General features: G+C 46.8%; 1 protein-coding gene across 1 annotated transcript in view; it reads right to left on the reverse strand.

The window, feature by feature from the left end:
* COL5A1 (collagen, type V, alpha 1) overlaps positions 1 to 20085 on the reverse strand; it is a 156309-nt gene that overhangs the window by 23962 nt on the left and 112262 nt on the right. The window contains exons 27-38 of the mRNA XM_010570808.1: positions 19102 to 19155; positions 17070 to 17114; positions 15999 to 16052; positions 14267 to 14374; positions 13586 to 13639; positions 12267 to 12320; positions 7760 to 7804; positions 7368 to 7421; positions 6399 to 6443; positions 5249 to 5302; positions 4607 to 4660; positions 1046 to 1099 (exon numbers count right to left, since the gene is read on the reverse strand). Of these exons, the coding sequence (XP_010569110.1) occupies positions 1046 to 1099; positions 4607 to 4660; positions 5249 to 5302; positions 6399 to 6443; positions 7368 to 7421; positions 7760 to 7804; positions 12267 to 12320; positions 13586 to 13639; positions 14267 to 14374; positions 15999 to 16052; positions 17070 to 17114; positions 19102 to 19155 (675 nt within the window). The remainder of the gene's footprint in view (positions 1 to 1045; positions 1100 to 4606; positions 4661 to 5248; positions 5303 to 6398; positions 6444 to 7367; positions 7422 to 7759; positions 7805 to 12266; positions 12321 to 13585; positions 13640 to 14266; positions 14375 to 15998; positions 16053 to 17069; positions 17115 to 19101; positions 19156 to 20085) is intronic.

A 20085-nucleotide genomic window follows, 5' to 3' on the forward strand; every position in this document is an offset into this window, starting at 1 on the left:
TGGCCCATTTTGGAGGAGGACAAAAGCCATATGCACAAGACTATAACATCCCTGCACGCTGATGTCTGCTGGGACGGTGCTTGTAATTCATGTCATGCTGCAGGGTGCCACTTAGTGTAAGCAGAACGATAACATTGCGATCGCTCAGCAGCCACAGATCACGCTAACTACATGCAGCAGAGCCAAATAAAATTGCTATACAATCTAATTTGCACTTGAGAAGACAGACACAGTCAGGGAATTGCCCCTAATCAGGGAATTTACCAATCAGGGACTTTACACTATCATTAAAGAAGACAAATTAATTACTTTCTAATTAAAAAGCAACCTCCCCAGCAGTTCAGGAAAGAAGACTCAGCCCAAAGCCAGTCCCACTTGGTCTAGGACTCTGCCTACAAAACTGATCCACGAGCCTTGCATGCCTGTACTGAAGGGGTACAAATTCTGGTTGTGCAGTTACTATTTCCAGATTGCACAGGGTTCATGGCGACTAAAAGACAAATAGCCCAACTCTGACAGAATCTAGCAGCACTTTATGTTAAAGAGGGATGCATTTCTTCTTCATAACAACATACAAGAGCGCTCTTGCATCACGCTTACACAGCCCTGAACGCCCCGGCAGCCGTACAGCCCTTTGAGATCACATTTAACACTCTGGTCGCTTAAGGTCCTTTGGTCTTTAAGGTTGTGTGTAGCTGGTCTCTCTCTCACCCTACACCAACTTTACACCAAGGGAGGTCTGTCAAGTTCACAGGAGCCACCTTATTTACAGCAACCTTCAGGCATGTTGTCTAAATCCCATCCTAACGCCTCGACAAGGTGGGCTGGGACCCACTGGGCTATTTCATAGCCTGGCCGGGAATTTCAAAGCCACCAAGCTTGCTTCCACATGACTTTGCCTTCCCTGGAAGAAGAGTCTTTGTGCTGTATAACCTGCGGTCCCAGCAGCTCCAGCTGAACCATGAGAGCTGTGCGAGCCTGCTGTGCCCATCTGGTGAAGGTGAGCCGCAGAGGGCTGGTGCAAGCACGAGCATTTGTTTCTTACCTGAGGGCCTACGACACCAGGGGGTCCTGGAGGGCCGGTCTTGCCTTGGAAACCCTGTTAGAGAAAGGTAAAAGAGAAAGAGATGACACTTCTGCCAAGCAGTACTCCAGCGAGGGTCACAGACTGCTCCCGACTGCTCCTCCTCTGCTGAAACTACTGACTGGGAAGGGATGGACACCCGAAGACAAAAGAAACAAGAAACCAAAGAGAAGGTGGAAAATACACCTTTGTACATTTATACAGGGGTGAAACAGAGGAAGAAAAAGAGATTCTCAAAGCTCAGCTCTGCTGTTTTGATGGAGCTACTGTGGTTTGGCTGAAGGACTGGCCACATACATAAAAACACTCAAAACCTATAAAGTAAATGGCTATTAAAAAGTCAGTGCGAGTTTCTTCTCGCTAAGCAATTCTTAAAAGCCATTTCCCTTCTCCCGCTCCCCGTTCTGGTACTGGTTTAGGCTTAGATCTGTTTTAGGCTTAGCTCCCAGGAGCTCGGAGGCTGGGTGACCGTCTTCCACTTTCGGCACCAGCAGCACCAATCTCCAGCCCCACTGAAGCCCACAGCCCACCAGCCTTGGGGGCTGAGCGGAGCTTTATTTCCTTCATCAACATCTGTTGAAAGAAATCACAAATGTGTTTCTCTCCAAATGCTGATGAGTAGCAAAGTCTCCATGACAGCTACTTATAAGGACATTCTGAAGAGTGACAATAACGAACTATCACCACTGCAATTGTTTAGCTCTCCTAAGCCACTCTTTAAAAAGCACATTAATTATCATTCTTACTATAGCATGCTGACAAGCTTGAGAAATATCATTTAGGGCACACAGGCTATTTTCTCATTGCCACAAAAGAGGATCAGATAAATCCCAAGCCAACGGTAATGTGTCGTGCTAAAAAAACTACTCAATGCTATTCTAGCTGTCTGCAGATCACAGAAAATATCCTGTCATTGATGGGGAAATGGCAAAACATCTTTGCGAAATGAATGTACAATTTAAACTCTTATCGTAGAAAAGTATTTCAGCCATTTCTGTGCAGGACTTTTCTTATTTATCTGAAGAAAAGGGTTTCCTTTTATCCTGTTTGAGCCTTGGGCACAGGGTTTTTAGAATTTTTCATGATTTTTTTTAGGTCCAATCTTTGTCAATCTAATATGGCCAAATATTTCAGCATCCTTCAGCAGGCCTATTTGCTACTAAATGAAAAGCAAAATAAAGGGAAGTATTTGACACACAGATTTCAAGTGTAGGTATTCTTGCATGAAGGTACAGAGTGCACTGACAAGGCTACTGATGTGGAAATAGTATTTAATTGTTTTGATGTTTCTCTCCTTGCTTTTTGGCACTGTATAAGGAAGGGGGGACAAAAAAGGGACTTCTGCTACCTGGGTCTGCACATGTCTGTGTGCACCCTAAGAGGATGCAGAGGAAAGTAATCTTTGCAAGTTTGTTCATGGCACAGATTAACAGAGTTTTTGTCTTCTGGAAGGATTTGCCTGTGATAGGTAAGCTACTGCTGCAATGACTGAAGAAAGCTATTAGGGAGTACTTTCAGACCCCAAATAATTGAAAGCCCAGTCTCCATTCATATTAATGCAGACTTGGGAGTCTGATGCTTTATTCCAGTCTCCAAAGTTGCCAACAGCAGATAGAAGCAAAGTTTTTACTGCTTCTTCCGATTTGAATGTAGGTGTCCTGGATGTTACAGATAACTCGATGAAAGAAAACTAAATGTCACAGCCAGGCTCTGGCAGGTGAAAACTCTTCTCTTCACTTTTAAGTTAACCTGACCTGAGGACTGTGTGTTTAAAAATACCACAATCATTGCCTTAAAGTCAGTCTTATGGGGTGTAAATAAATACCTGGTGTTGCGCTTAGCAGTATTTGCATTGCCTTGCTTAGCAAATGCCAGGCAAGTTAATTAAATTGTTCTGTGATAAGTTGAGGGGAAAAATGCATAATGTGAAAAGCTTTTTTAATGCTCATTTGCTAGGGAAGGCAGTGGAGAAAAATGCAAAGCTGAGTAGAGGAAGTTGGGTTGGTTTTTTTCCTGTAAAATAAACACAGAACAAAGAGTCTATCAGCTAACATGCAGCATGCAGTGTCGGGGAGAGGGACATACCAACAACAGCGAATGAGCTGGATGGTAAACAGCTGAGGAAAAAGAATAAACACCCCCAAAAATGCCAGACAGAAAGATACTAATTATTGCATGCAGAGGAACACATGGCAGAAGGGTCATTTTTGCTTAGGGTATCCTTCAAGCAAAAAAAGGTGCAGAAAACAGACTACCAGAGATGCACGACAGCCAGGGTATCATACCTTCCACATGCCTCATCGTTCTCCTTTGGTGAGAAACAATGATTACATCTGTGCAACAAAACCTTTTAAAATGGACAAAGCAGTATGCGTACGATACAGTGAGGTACCTAAACAGCCAGGAGCCACTGCCTGGGTTGCAGCAAGGGATTATTGCTGGAGGGGCTTAAGCAAAACTTGGTGAGGCCCTTGGGCATAGGTCTGGCTAAAAGGCAGCATCAGCAGAGGTGCTTTTGTTACTCGGGTGCTAAGGCAGCGGCTGATACACGAGCGTCCTGCAGTAACCGGTGCGGACAGAAAAACTAGAGCAAAACCACTGCACCCCTCGTCTTGGCCAGGAATTGCCTTCCTCTCTAAACAAGCACTGCCAAAACTGGGCTGTAATTCTTTTCTGCTGTGCAACAGTTCTTGGTGTTGGCCACATGGTGCATCAATAAGTGAAAGGCGTTTATTTCTCCCCATTGCAGGTTCCAGAGAAAATAAAAATGCCCCTGACCTAACACAGCTGGGTATGGAAAGTTGAGCTTGTGAAGCATGGAGCCAGTCTCACATGAAAAATCTCTGCTATCACAGCCCTAGAGTTATGTCTCTGGAATAGAGAGGCGTAAAACCTGCACATCTCCAAAGGACAGAGTGGGAAAGAAAGCACAGATTTTACCCATAACGCTCCAGAGAGCGGAGGCACAACCTTTACCCTCGGGAGGGCAAAGGGATGAGCGCTTTGGTGAGTCCTTGGGGTACAACGCCTGGCCGCAGGGGCTGCTCAGAAATCACCCCCCAGCTGCTTCTCCACCTCATGAAATCAAGCACCACACCAAGTGCTGGTGCTGACCCAGACTCGGCCCCAGCCAACATCCTCCCACCTCGCGAGGAGCTGCCTCTGCAGCACCGTCACGGCAGAAACCCAACTGCCTCCGATGCCGGTCATCAGCATCTCTACATCTCTCCATTCCTATTTTCCTCCGTGCATGATGCATGTGTTGACCTCCACAATCTACTAAAGGGACGGAGAGAGATGAGCTGGTGCACGACCTTCACCCAAATCATCATTAGACCGACCCGTCCTGCTCAGAAGAGGGTTGCTTCCCATAGATCATCCCGTGCAGCTGGAGAGACACAGACCTGCCAGGAAACCAAACGTGTGGCCACATCTCCCCAGCTGCACAGAAGGGTTTAGAAAAACCAACCGGCAAGACGAGACTCAGGACTAATGATCTGCCCGAGATTTTGGGCTACTTACAGTTTCTCCTCTCTGTCCGGGGTGACCAGGCAATCCATCCTTCCCAGGAGGACCCTACAGCAGAAAACCAGAGTGAGAAGGAACACAACCAAGTGCTCAGTAGTAAAACCGCGATCAGGACTGAATCAAATCTCCTTGCCTCCTTGCATTAGTTCCCACCCATTTTACAGTGAAATGGGGGTGCTCAGAACCCTAAGAGGTATGGCCCTTTCCCACACATCTCCCAAAGGAAAGATTTATCTTACAGGTCCAGAGCTGGAGCGAGCTGTTCACCAGAGGGAAGGAAATCACTCCAAAAAGGTTTCTGAGGTCCCCCACCAGTGTATAATAATTGTAGAGACAGAAGTGTTACTCTGTTGTGCTGTCCTCCCAGTATACAGAGGGAAAATAAAGAACAGAGCAACCATGAAAGATCCTAGCCATACTGAGTCATTAGGAAATGAACATTTATAATCAGCTGCAATTTACTTGGCTATTTAAAATCTTAAACCGTCGGGTTATTATCATGATGTCTCAGTAATGCCTTTTATTGGGTACGTCACCGCTTGTCAGAGAAGCAGCTAAGACTGAGCTGGCACAGGCAATCACAGCTGGATGGGAAAGACTTATGTATTTCTTTGCATGTTCAAGAGAGTTACTTACAGGGGGGCCTTTTGGTCCAGGAAATCCAGTCGGTCCTTGAGGCCCTGGTGGTCCCTGGGATGCAAAACAAGCCAGAAAACATGGTTAAGGAACCTATAATGCTTTACTATGAAATATTAGCTCTGTGTGAACAGCAGATGAGCACAAAGATATGGAAAGCCAGCTACTTCTACCCCAAAGAAATGCCCCAAAGTGCGAGATTCAGCTGCACGGGGCTATCCCTTGTAAAAAATGCATGGAGAGATAAGAACCACTGGGCACGTTTAACTGAGTGGCCTGTCCAGCTGCAAAAACCACTGCAAACACGAATAGGGCTCTCAACCGCTTTGAGCCTTTCCCTCCCAGTGCAATGAAAAATAGGTCTTTTCCCATCCCAGCTCAAGTAAGAGCGCACGGGAACTACCAGCTCATGCAGGAATGAAAAAGAAGAGAGCCCGGTGGCTTTGGGGCCAGTGCTGCAAGGCAGGTGATGCTCTTCAGCACGCTGCTGCACTGGAGCGGCAGCAGCCCCTGCCTCGTCCCTGTGGTCACAACCAGCAGATGCAAAGCAGGGACCAATTTCATCTATTTCCTCCCTCAACAATTTTATAGAAAATTTACAAACAAAACAAAACCCAGGAAAAAAAAAAAAAGGGCAGAAATTGAGGCTAAAATCATGAAAGTCCCATTGGTTCAGTATTTTCCACCTCGCGTGCTGTTATCTGGAGAAAAAAGCACGAGGTCTGAGAGGACCACCTCCTCCAGAAAACCAGGGCTCTGACTGTCTACACAAACACCATGGGTGAATTTTCCTTTTTCCCACAGAGCGAAGCTTACACAGGACACCCAAGGTCCCATTTGAGCCTTCCCTGGAGAGCTCAGAAAGGACCTAAGAGCTGTAGGTGACTTGCGAGACCTCTCTCCACACAAGGACGTTTCACCTCGTATTTCTAAACAGATTTTTCCTTTTTGCTGACCAAAGCATGCTAAGCTGCATCCTGGCTCCAGAGAGCTTCCTACCCCTCCCCTCTCTGCTTAACAGGGTACTCGGTAGGATGCTCACTGCAAAAACCCCTCAGCACCACCTCAGCCCTGCAAACCTGCCTCGTCTGCTGTGTTAAACTAACAGGCTTGGATTGAGTCCTGCTTTAGCCCAACCAGCTTGTCTTACCCTTTCGCCAGGAGGACCAGGGGGGCCATCACCACCAGAGTTGCCCTTTTATGAATAAACAAAACAACACACCGTTAAAAATACATATATCACCACTGCACAAGACTTCAAATGGCACCAAGCCCACGGTGACACCACACCCCACCGGCTCCCCCAGCCCCTCTCTATTAATAATTCTGTATCAGGAGCAGCACTCAGTGACATACGAGCAGCTGCTTGTTCCCCCCACATCGCTTAATAAAAATACAGGAAAGATAACGTCAGCGAGCTCAGGATATTTCCACAAGATAATGGCCTCCCTCTGAGAGATAAATGCCGCCGCAAAGATGAAGTATTTATCAAAAATTCATGCCGACACAAAGCCGAGACATTTATTTTTAAATCCGGCAGCGCGGTGGTGACGATGTCTCACTACAAAAGCTTTGCTTCCATCATGCCCGGTGATTGATGGTCACTTAATTGGTCTCTGCAGCAGGTTCTGGAGCTGAGTGTGCCTCCAGGTTGGCTGGCAGAAAAATACTTATCTTGCCCGGTGACCAATCATGGGCCAACAGTGTGCATGCAAAGTGGCTCAGCAGGGTGCAACATTCTGGAGCCCAGCAGCAATATATGCCCCTTCACCATGGCACAGCTTAAGGCCTCTAAGGTGGTTTAAATTCTACTTAAACACCAAAAAATAGGGCTTAGTGGAAGCGTCAGTGGATCGTAAGGTTGTGCTGGTCCCTGACGTGGGGGTGCTCCCTCCTCTTCGGGTTGCAACGGCTCTTAATTCGTGCGTGCACTTCATGTCCTGCTGAAACGTGGGCTGACACATTTTTAGGATCTGTGCATATACTTTATGGGTGGGTTATGAACCATTTGGCTGGGCAATGAAGATCAGAAGAGAAGGGAAATGGAGGGTGATGAACCAGAGAGTCTCCTATACCAACACTTCTTAGGACAATTCCAATAGGCTCCCCAAAACCTTACCTTTGGGCCAGGTTTCCCAGTGCTTCCCCTAGGGCCTCTTTCCCCACGTGGACCCTTAGAAAGACACAAAAGATGATGTTTTAGCCCTTCTTGCTACCCACAGCACTACACTGTGACCAGGCAAAGCACCCAAACGCCTGAGCTGCACCGGACCAACAAGCCATCCCACGAGCAGCACGGGATGACAGGAGCCTTCGTCACTGCCACCAGACATCTGATGACCTTCAACCACGTTCACTGGTGAGCCCCAGCCCCAAATCACTGCGTCCCCTCTGCTTAGCTTTAACCGCTGAAGGCCAGATCCTACCCAGTGAGGACACAAATCGGATCCCACTTTCCCCTGGCCTCGACAAGCTTTCCAAACGCGCAAGAACGAAGAAATGGAACATTACCGTTGGACCGCGCTGCCCCCTTGGACCTGGTTTGCCGGGTGTCCCCTGCAATGAAAAAGAAACAGAGAGGAGTTAGCGGCCGGCATCGCAGGCTGAGTTCGCAGCAGATGAACCCGCAATGGAGCCTGTTACACACCAACCGTCCTCAAAACCTCTCCGGTTCTCGTTTGCAATGGAAAGGACAACAGCAGGTTTACTTTCGTCTCAAGATTCTTGTATTTATTTTAATTTATAATGCTTGGGCAGGTCTGGATGGTAATCCCAATGCCCAGATCACATCTACCACCTGAGGGAAGGAATCTCTTAAGAAAAAGTATCCCGACCACGCAGTCTCCTAAAAAGCCAGCCAACACACCAGAGCCAGAAAAAAGCTCTTCAACTTTGCGACCCCAAAACCTATAATCCCTTTTCCCACTGATCTCTGTTCATCCCTTCACCCAGCTCCCGACACGGGGAAGGGCTGGTCCTCGCACACATGTTGCAAGACCTGCACTATGAAATATTTAAGGAACGACAGCAGCAGAGCAGGATTCCTGCCCTGAGCAGTTATTTTACGCCACACAAGCCAATTAAGCTGCCCCACATATTTACAAATCTTTCTTCATCTCTGTGAACTTTGTGCTAAACAAGTAATTTAAGACATTGTTTTGCAGCAGCGACAAAGCAGCAGGCTCATGAGATCTGACAGATGCACTCAGCTTCCTGTAATGGGGAACTGTGATTAATTCTGACAGAAAAAAGACAGAGATGGCTGGGTCCTAAATCTGGCAGTGCGTTAAGCTCCATTACCCTGCGCCTAAAAGAAAACTAATGGCCTAGAGCTTGCTCCCTGAAAAGCGCTATTTTGGCTAGTGTCAAGTTACCAAAATAATTCCAATAGATTGAACTTTCTTCCTTTGGACCTGCAGTCCACTATTGTTACCTATCACCTGTTAAAGGAAGGGGGAGAGAGACTTGCCTTCTATATAAGGAATACACAACGCTTAAAATATCACTTGCCATTTTCTGCCCCAAATCCATCATCTCACAATCTTGCTTTCTTGTATTCGGCACTCATTAACCAGGCAAACATAAAACAGGAGCTGAAAAACTTTACAATCAACTTTCTTCAAGCTACTAAAATTAGTCCTGCTGAATCCTCCTTGTTCTGTGGCTGCATTTAATAAACCCTGCTGGCATAGCTTTTTTTAATTAATTACAAAAATCATTTTAAAGTACTCCAGCTGGTTTTCCTTTAGCTACGGGAGACTAAATTCAGAGCAGGTGGAGAGAAGTGTGTGCCACCTCCCTGCAGGTAGCCCCACACACTCCTCTCCTCCTTCCTCAATTCTATTTTTAAGCAAAATTTTCCCCTGCTTATTGCTATCATTAATCATGCATACAGCACTGTGTACTGTTGCGAAGAATTTATATAGCACTGTAAATGTACACAGACCTATATTTCTCAAACAGGGATACCGAGGGAAAGGCATCTAAATTCAGATTATTTTCTAGGCACCCAAATAAATGGCTGGATTTCGATACCTCCACGCATGCCCCAGGCTCTGCGAGACTGGGCGAGCAGGGAGATCTATTACCCCGTGCTAATGGCAGGGGCTTATTAGCTCTAAAAATAAGACCACTTATTCACGTCTAACTATTGATTTTATGATCAGGTCCTGAAAACATCCAAGCAAGCTCACCCCAGCTCACCTCCGGCTGCGGGCAGCTGGGTGAGAACAGGCACGGCGACGAGCAGCCGCTCGCTAAAACTATCGTGATATTTAACAGGTCACGCTTCTCCAAAACCACCAAACATCCTATTTTTTTTTCCCCATTTTTAACTTTGCCAGCCCTTTTGTGCAGCTGAACAGCCAGAAGCTGCGGTTTCAGGTTTGGGGAGCTTTGGTGCTGCAGGCTCTGCCAGCACCAAAATTCAGCTGCCTGCGCTGGTGGGATCTGCTGGTACTGCTCTTCTGCCTTTGGGTTTCACCTTTTTATTTATTATTTAAGGACTTGGGAGGACTACTTGTGTTGCTGAAATAATGAGCTGGAAAGCTTATTTCCATTCCTAGATGATGACAATCGTAAGAGAAATGCGTGATTCATATTATTTTGGACATATAAACAACTGCATTGAATAGCATAATAGTAATGTCGTGTAAAAAAAGACAAACAAATGATTTTTGGTTGTTTCAGCTGGGCTACTCCACCATGCAGTGGAGAAGCAAATCTTAGAAACTCTCTTTCTTGACTATATGTGAACATGCTCATAAAAATAACAAATTTAGTGGTCTCAGGAGAAACAGAGAGGGATTTATCAAGTCTCACTCAACAAGGCTTAAATTAAGTTGATGGTCTCCATTTGGTTTGGCGCAGTGTGATCCCAGCTCCGTCTATTGTTCTGTATATAACTGCTTTTCACTTATTTCAAATCGGATACTTGGGAGCAAAAAAGAAGGAGGATACCAAAACGGTTACTGAAAACCAGTACTTCTGCTATTCCTAAAACAATTTCAAGCTGGGCTCCTTTTACTAAAGCAGAGACTTGACCATGAAAATATTCTCTCTCTCTCATACACATATACACTAATAAAATGAGTGCAAGCTGCTGGATTGGGTGTAAAGTGGCAGAAATGGTTCAATCACACATTGCAGAGAAAAACCCTAAAATTACCATAAAATAAACCAGCATATTTCTATTTGACAGAGGTGTGCCAGACTGTGCTCCCCATTAGGGGTCGGGGTGCCAGTCCCTGTCCCTGCACAAAAAACCCCTAATTTCTCCCCAAATTCCTGTCTCCTTCCTTTACACCAGTGGTTTCGGGGCTGCCGGTACAGCGGTGCCAGCCCCACCACAGCGTGCTCCGCAGCCTGTCTTGGCCCAGCTGCACCTCAGCTCTGAATTCAGGATGATATGAGCTGCCCTGTCTCCTTCCAGGCTGGGCTTGAAATGCAAAAAAATCCTTTTCAATTCCTACACTGATGTGTGGCATGCCAGGGGGTGTAACTAAGTGTCTCACTACCTCCTCCTAGGAGCACAAGGCTCATTTAGAATAAACGGGAGCAAACTGCTGATTTTTCCTTTTCTTGTCTTGCCATCATTGCCTTGGTCCTAAAGTTGAGCGTCTTCCCAGGGCGCTTGCTCCCTCCTCAATCCCTTTCAGGCTGGACATTGCCAAAATTCAACAAGCCTAACTCTTGGGGGTTTTTCCCATCTCATAAACGACCAGCTCCTGGTACCTCCTCCACTCCCTGAAAGGTTTCCCATCCCAGTCATCTGGCTCTCCATCCCACCAGAATAAAATTAGCAGATGGAGCAAGAGGGGTGCAGATGCTCGGGGAAGCAAAGCAGCACGTCTTCGCCCCGCTGCGGTGCCAATGCCCTGTTTTACACCACCCGAAAAATCCAGCCCAAGGATTTTATTGCTGTATATTTGATAAGGCGGGCGGTAATTATAGGGCTACAGTGAATTCAAGGCTGTCGTGGCAGCTGCCTTATTCATGGCCTCCCTCCTCCTGCTCGGCTGGAGTGGAGGGAGGGGAGAGGATGCCGTATCTGTAGTTCAGAATGAAATGAAAATTACTCAGTGGAAAAAAGAAAGGGGGGGCTGGATATAAACCAAATTTCAGTGGCATGATATTAATGCAGTGCAAAGTGATTTATATTTTCTGGGCTCCTATCAAACTCGTCTGTTAAAAGTCATTTGTATTTAAATGAGAGTAAAAAGGAAACTAATTCCACTCGCTCTCCTCACTCCCCCTTTTTGTCCCTGTGACCAGAGCTGGTACAGAAAATGACTTTATGCTTGTGCTGTCAATCCCCTACTTCAAGCATGTCTTCCACAAAATAAAAGAAACACCAGTGTGTTTAGAGAATCCCCACTCAGGAGCAAAGTCTGTGGAGGTGGGGTGAGAGGTAGAGACAAGTCTAGAGGACAGAGCCCCCACATTTTAGGGGTGTTTATGAATTTAGAATAGCTCCACTTCTTAAAAGGAGGAACTTGTAAAAGTGTTTTCAGCTATGTATTTTGAATCTCAAGTTAGGCTAAAGATGGTTCTTGCTGCTTTTGAACAGATTCACCCATCTCTAATAATTAGTGTTAATTAAAAAGCTCTTTGTGCCCCGAGCAAAGTCTGACAGTGCAGGAAGGATTCAGGTTCAGAGAAATCTCTTAAAATATCTTGAGGGAAAAATTTCCAGTGCTTAATTGGAAAGCTGTTGTCTGCAGAGCTGCCTGTGCTATTACTGGCATCCTCCTCTCCCAACAGCCGGCGTCAGGAGCCTCTTGCTGGTCCTGCGCTCCCTGTGCCGAGGACCACCGATCGCATCCCGGGATGCGAGCCAGTGGGACGACCCTCTTTGGGGCAAGCCCTTCGTCCAAAAGCGACCAGAGCATCAGCCCAGCACCTGCCTGCAACGGAGCATTCCCCACGTCCTGCCCAAGGACCTTTCCTTGGAGAGAAAAAAAAAAAAAAAAAAAAAAAAAAAAAAATCAGCAAAGCAGCTAGACAAAGCCGCTCTTACCCGTGTGCCCTTCTCTCCGTTGGCTCCTGGAAATCCTGGGAAGCCGATTGAGCCCTTGGGGGAAAGAGCAAAGAGAGAGAAAGAGGTTCAAGACACAGAAAGAGGCAGCTCCCTCCATCCATGCCAGGCGTCTGCTGGCCTGGAATAACCCCCAGCGAGCACCCGCTGACGTCCACAGCTCCCAACGCCTTTTTTTTTTTTTTTTTAAACCTTCCTTTAATAAAAACAAAACCAAAGACAGACCTGAAATGACCTCAGAAACTAAATTTCATCCAAAAATAACACACACACACAAAAAAAAGGTCCATTGCCTCATTAGGAGTCACTGCAAAGGCCCAAGCCCAGGGTTGTACCGGGTGCCTGGGGAACAGGCAGGCTGTTGTTTTTTCGCTCCTAAATCACTATGTTGCCCATGAAAATTTAACTCCTGGCTTGTTCCTTTCTGATATGAGTGCCTGGAGAATAGCTGCTGCTGCTGCTTTTAAAATATGAATTAGTCAAAGAAATGCAAAAAAAAAAAAAAGCTACCCCAGATATAAAATGCAAATTAAAAAATAAACCATCAACACCACAACCAGGAAACAATCTCTTGCAGATAATTATGTCTCCAGTGCTAAACAAGCCTGTTTTTTTTTTTTCCCAAGCAATGAACATGAATAATAAAATATGATTCTTAAAAAAAAAAGTTAACAAAAACATAAGTTCCCAAAGCCTCCAGGGCGTGTAAAAACTGGGCTGCAGCCTTAGTCTATGTAGTGGAATTCACAGTTTTTAAATTAAAAAGAACATTTGAAAATGGCCCAAATGGAGGTGGGCATGTAGATAAGATATAAAGGATGTTTGCAAATCTGCAAACAGCAGTTTTATTTTAATTTCAGGGAGACCCTGATTCATTAGCTATTCTCCTTAATTAATTAGTTAACACCGGCGCAGATCTTTGAAGATATAATACAAGGAGAAAGACTATTATGCCTATTACTATCACGAAAGCTCACACGGAGCCTGTTTATATCCATCACCAGAGCAGTCCCGCACGCCCTCGCGTCCCGCTGCCTCTCTTCCCACCGCTTCGCAGGAGACTGCAACGATGCAGAACCAGTCACCGATTTCCACCAGCAAAAGGGCTGGGAGCTATTTTTTACCCATCTATGAATTTGTCCTGCACGGGTGGGAAGGAGGGAGCGCGCGGTGGGAAATGCTGCCGTTCCACCTTGTCCCATTAGCAGGGGATTGAGCCTTCTGCATGGTACCACCATCAGGGTCTGCTGGGCTCCCCAGCACACCCCACACCTTTTCGGGGCTGAACCCATCCAAGTTACCTTTGGGCCCTGCCTGCCCGGGTAGCCGGGCAGTCCTGGCACGCCAAGTTTTCCCTGAAACACAAATAAAAGAGCGTTAGTGCGGGCAAGCTGCTTGCCAGCAGCTTCAGATTTGCAGCAGCAGAAAGGGGAGATGCCAAGCGTAGAGAAGTCAAGAGCAAAGCAGACATGACATGGGTGGAATAAAGCTGTCGGGGCACCGCGATCATCCTGTGCCCTCCCTGGGGGAAGCCCAGCGGATTTGATGAGGAGTGAGCACTGTGATGTGTCAGGGACATAGTGGGGAATGGTTATTTTTTGCTTTTTTTTTTTTTTTTTTTGGCTGATACACCTAGAAATTAGACTGGAGTCCATGATACTTTCAATTTCTCCATTTTTTCCCCTCTGGTCTTTTTTTTAAAGACATTGTACCCAAGCAGATAACCCCAAACAGACCAATGTCTCGATACGCTCAAGTCACACTGCTGCAGTAAAACCATCTCCCTTGGGTCTCCTCTAGTCTTTGTGTTGACCAACTCATCAGGCCAGCCTTCACACAAAGCTCCCGCAGCTCCTCTTCATCCCTCCGCCCTAAAACTGCCCCCCACGCTGGGCATTGCCCCAGCCACCCACCCGAGACACCCAAAGAAAAGCGGGTTTTACTGTAAAACATCCCTGGGCAATACCATCCTTGCGACTCACCTTCTCTCCAGCAGGACCAAGAGGACCAGGGTCTCCATTGGGGCCAGAGCGACCTTTGGGACCTTCTGGACCATCCTCACCCCGGGGGCCAGGAGGTCCAATTTCCCCCTGTTAATCACAAGACAAGCGCTGACAAGGCAGGTAGGTCCCAGACCCCGTGTTTGCTGACAAGCAATACCCTCACGGCTGCAATCAGATACTCCACGGAGCTGCTAATACAACTCTTGGAGAAAGCTGGTCTTCACCAAGAGGCTCCAACGAGACTGTAAATTGCGGCGCATTATTAGCGCACCGAGCTTTCGTTCACACAGCCTGGCCATTATCTCCCACAACAGCCGTTTTTTTCCTGTGGCCCAATTATCCCATCTACACGCAGCGCCTCACCACTGAAACAGCCTTCATTAGCTCTGATTGCAACACACCCTTTTACCCACCTCCCGGTTCCCAAATTGCAGTTTGATGTGCACGCAAGCCCTGGGAAGTGTTTAATTGAGGGTTGAACAGGGCAACTGGAGAAGACAGACTGGGCTGGAGCTTTTGTGCTGAAAATCATTAGGAAATCTGAGAGCGGAGAGGACCGAGCTATTAACATGAATTGTTGTGACACTGCGGGCTTTAGCACACAAAACAACAGTTGTCATTTGTCACTTGGGGTAAGAGGAGATGCTTCCATGCTGCGAACACAGGCAGCCTTCTTCTCGCTCACCAGGAGCTGGGTGGACGCAGATTTATCCGCCAGGCTCTCAGCCACCCCTTGTCCTTTCATTGCTCATCATAAAGCACAAAGAAGTTGACGGTGGGAACCGGAGTCGCGAGCTTTGTTTGAAGAAGCTTATGTCTACCTGCATTTGGCAAGGACGGGAGTCACCTGCCCTGGGATGCCACCTTCAGTCCTTCCTCCTTGGCGAGAAACGGGGTTTGGGAAGTTTCCAATTATTTTAACTGTTCAATTACGCAGTCCAACGCCAGGAGAAACGGAGGATTTGATTTCAACTTTTACGAGCCTTCACGCGAGGCATTCATTTTTCCTTTAAACACGAGGATGACTGACAGCCGAGCTCTCCTGACCCCTGGGAGGGCTTCAGAGCTCTGAGGGTCACCAAGCCCCAGGCGACGCATCACTCGGGGAGGGGACGAGGCCAGCCCCCTGTCCCCAAGGATGGACAGACACGCTGCAAAGCCACGGACTGCAGCTGCTGCCCACATCCCAGCAGGATTTGGGGTTTCTCATGGTCTGTGTGTTCTGCTGTGCCCTGCTGCTAAAGATATGAGCCTAATATAACACTCCACCCCTGGCAGTTTTCACAGCATTCTCCAGTTTCTATTAAAGTGCGTTCCCGGTAACTTTACGCTTCACATTGATGGTATGGAAGCACATTTAGGCTCAGCAAATAAAGATGCCCACCAGACCCTAGATGTAATATTACGGGGGAAAAGAGATACTGGAAATAAATTTATGATACAGCTGGATCATGCAGTATTCCTAGCTGTCAAAGCAGCAATTCTATTATCAGTTATTTTACCCTCAAGGTGGGATTAGCAAATTTAGGGATTTACAACTGCTGTGCTTGAGATGAACGTGAAATTCCTGTGTTCCTGCCTCGAGATCGGACGTGCCACCAGGACTCCGGCAGGAGCCCACCTTGGGGCTCTCCCCGAGCCGCGTTTGCACGATAACACACAGGCTCAAAAGGCAAAGCACCACAAGATCACGTCGGTCATAGACCCTTACCCGGTCTCCTTTGATGCCCATATCACCTTTGAAGCCAGGGAAGCCATCTTCACCCTATATAACAGAGAGGGGAAAAACCAGACAAGGTGTAGAGATGGAAAAAAAGAAAAAAAGGTTTCTCTAGCCTCATTGTATGGCCCCTACCCAGGGAGGACAAAGTTAGGTTAGGCCGCACGTCAAGATCACAAATCTGGCCCCATGTGAATAACCACACCTTGCCAGTACTGGGAACCAATTACTTCTGAAGTACAACTGGTTTTATTTTCATGGAGGATGTTTTACACCATGCTTTCAGGCAACCTCTAGGACAGTAGCAGTATTTCTTTCAGCAAAAAGGTTTAATTGTAGAGCTCAAATCAATAATATATTTCATCCTACAGCAAATCTCTCCTAGGCAATGAAGAAACAGTTCCCAGAAAAAACTTTTAAAGTTTGGAAGGTCCCTGCCAGGATTCCCTAGCTAAAACTGCCAGCTTTGCTGCTGAATTGCTGTGGGCAGGAACGATGGAACATGGAGCTGTTTACGGGACCAGGCAAGATTTTTCTCCACCTCCTGCTCTTCATCTGGGAGAAACCAATTGCATCTTTGAGACATGCAGAGATAGACTCCGTTCACTTTCTTATTGACTTGGATTTCACAAGCTGCTCTGATGAGCAGGCTGGGCAGCATATCCCATGCACTGTTACCCAGCCGCAACACGCCACAAACCCTTCAGCTCCATTGAATCACTCAAGCTGCAGATTTTGTCAGGAGAACATCATCCTGACGCTAGACCCTGAGCTATCAGTAACGGCTGGCCCCAGCAAACACCTCGAAACCTGAACGCATCACGGAGGCTCGATTACTCCCAAGTCTGAGCCAAGATGTGGCAGAACAGCATGGCAGGTACCCAGCCTGCACCCGCTCCAAAAATAAAGAGGTTACCAGTCCTTTGGGTGCTCAGCCCCCTGCTCGTCTAAGAGAAACCCCTTGTGCAGGACAAAATGTCACAGGCCATGTCCTGTGGGATGGGTCTGCAAAAATGCTCAGAGGCTGTAGAAAATCAATCCAAACATACGGTGTTAACTCACCTTTTCACCTTTGGTGCCTTTCAATCCACGAACACCATCTGCTCCCTTGCAAGAGATAAAACAAGATGTTACAAGGGCACAGGTAAGCTTAAGAGTGAAGAATCATTAATCATGGTGATTTTTGCTTGCTCTGATGTTGACAACGGTATCTCTGCAAACTATGGTGTTCCTAAACATATTTCTAATCAAATATCAGTCACTGACGTCTGGCTTTTGGGTCACCAGGGTATACCTTATAGTCACAAACGCCTACTGACTTGATTCAGCAGGTGGGGTTGGTGGTCTCTGCCCATTCCCTGCGCAGGACTTAGGTTTCCAGGCATAAAACTCACTACGAAAAATATATTTTCCAAATAAAACATTTCCACAAATGCCTTGCCAGCACACTGAGTTCACTTGAGTATTCACAGAAAAAACGGTGCTCGAGCTGTGCACGGACACTTGGGAAGTGAATCCATTTTAAAATCTCTGAGCACACAGCCAGAGATTTCCATGCTGTTCTGCAGTGGGTAGCAGCACCATGTCTGACACCCCCAAAGGTTAAACTTGGCTCTTTTTTACTATGGTGCTCACCTCTGTGCATGCACTATCTTTTTTAAAGTACATTTAGGCACCAAAAGGTGGGGGAAAAAAAAAAGTAACACAACTGGTGTGGGCATTTGTGACTTGGTGCAGAAGCTCTCTAAACCTTCACCAAGGCAATCAGTCCATGGTGTTCAGCCCGGGGGTGCTGAGTGTGGTCAGGATCTGCCCCCTGCTATGCCATCAGCCCAAATATGTTGGACCCCCATGCTTCCCATCTATCCTGCCTCTTGGGATAAAACATCACCCTCAGGTACCTACACCAGCTGCACTGTGCAATGCAACTTTTGCAAATAAAAAACTAGAAGCAGTTTGGTGTTTTTCTGAGGAATAATATTTTGCTTGGCGTATTTAAAACTTTTTCTTCCCTTTAGCATGTCAAAAAAAGTATAATTAAAAGTACATCAGGACAGGGTTCTGGTAAGCAAGGCAAGATCTAAAAGTTATTTATAGCTGCAGGCCCAATGAGATGCATTTTTTACCGAACTGGAGGCTTGTGCGGTTAATAGAGCGCTGCTTGTAGGAAGCAAAACCTCGTCTGTACACACTACTTGTTTGGTGCATGACACACGTTCTCTAGATCAGTCTAATGTGGAACAGTTCCACTTTCGTGGTAAAACAACAGCAAACCATTCCCTAACGGACCACTACGTCTCAATCTGCAACCTTGCAAGAAACAAGATGAAAGCTTGCTTTGACTAAATACATCCCGCTTAAATTTTGAAGGCAGAACAGCAAATGGGTTTCTGCTATTGAAAAAATATACAAGGGGGTTTAAGAGGGTTTAACTTCACCTATAGTCAGTCCCCAAGCTGTGTTTGTATCTGCTAGCACAGAACCCTGCAGATTCATTGGACCTTTGGGATGCAGGATGCATCTGCACCTGAACTCATACATCTTCATGGGCACAATAGCCACAGCTGAACAGGGAAAAAAATACCCACTGCCTTCTTATCAGCATGCAAGCACTGCAGGCAGCAGGAGCAAGGAAAGAGCTGGAATTCAGTCTAGTGAAAAAGCACATTGCTGAGACGCACAAGCTTCGTCTAACAAGATTTTGGATCAGGAGCATGAAAAGCTTGCTTTGTTTTAGTAATAGGCTATTTTGTTTTATTAACAAGCCTTGTTAAAGTCTTCACATTCTGGCTGAGATTTACTTTGGTTGTAAACTGGAAACGATTGGAATGGGACTGAGCCATGCTCACGAAGAATTAAAAGGGAAATCTCTCCAAAGTGCTGAACAATACTGGGAGGGGTTATTGGAGAGCAGGGGACTTGTAATCCTCATGGCTCGAGAGAAGACGCTGGACCAAGGCTCGGCTTGAGCGGTAGATACAGCTGGTCACTGAGGTGGCCCTAAGTGCCCTGGTCAGCATCCATCTCTAGCACAAGCCGGAGAACTCGAGTTGAACAAGAGACGCCATGGACACTGTTTCTGCATCCTTCCTACCTTGACTCCACGTGGTCCTGGATAACCGATGGGGCCCTGAGGACCTGGTGGACCCTGGGGTGGAAAAAATGCAAACAAGAAAAACATATCAGAAACCAACACAAAGGTGCGGCAATAAGGAGAATGTGCGGAAAACAAATATCCCAGTCATCTGGCTGCTTCAGACCAGGTGGAAATGGCAGTGGCCGTCTGAAAATAGCTCAAAATAGCACAGAGAGCCACAGGAACATCACCTTGAGCCGGTGCACTGGGCTGAGCCAACGGCAAAGGTCCGTACAACAGGGAAGAAGGAAGAGACGAGACAAGACAGCAACAACTTGTTAGAAAGGGGATTTATACATAAGATTGGCGATTTGTGCTTTGGATTAAAGAAAAGAACAAGTTCTCTGAGAGAGGAAGAACGTGTTCTGCTGTCTCCCCCCTCCCAAACCATCCTGGTTTTGCAGTAATGCAGCAGAGCTTGTGATGATGATGATCACAGAGAGGAGTTATTGCTTGAGGCACAAGCCTCACGGTGATGTCCTTTAGCCTCAGCTGTGTGGGAGAGGAGATGGTCACAACGCTCCTTTCTGGCACTGAAAGCTTCAAATCCCTAGGGACGCCACAAGCTGTGCTGGACACGGTGCCCGATACGCTCCCTGCAAAAGCTCTCCTTCCCACCCTCGCTCCCACACTGTCTTATACCTGCAAACAAATCACATTCTTTATTGAACCCAGTTGGCTTTTATTTCGTTCAATTCCTTAACTAAACAAGTACCCTTCCACCTCTCCCAGCTTGAGATGGACGATTTTTTCCAGCCTGACAGAGCTGACAGGTCCACCGGCATCCCAGACCTCACGTGAATATCGACTGGAAGAGACCCGCAGCACCTCCAAGATCACCTCCCTGCCATTTGCTAAACATCTCCCAGCACGGGGAGCACCGGCACAACCGCTTTATTGGCTTCTCATACTCTGCAGAGGCTAACGTTTGAATTTTCAGCC

This window comes from Haliaeetus leucocephalus, unplaced genomic scaffold (genome assembly GCF_000737465.1).
Source record: "Haliaeetus leucocephalus isolate CR32 unplaced genomic scaffold, Haliaeetus_leucocephalus-4.0 Scaffold306, whole genome shotgun sequence".
NCBI lineage: Eukaryota > Metazoa > Chordata > Aves > Accipitriformes > Accipitridae > Haliaeetus > Haliaeetus leucocephalus.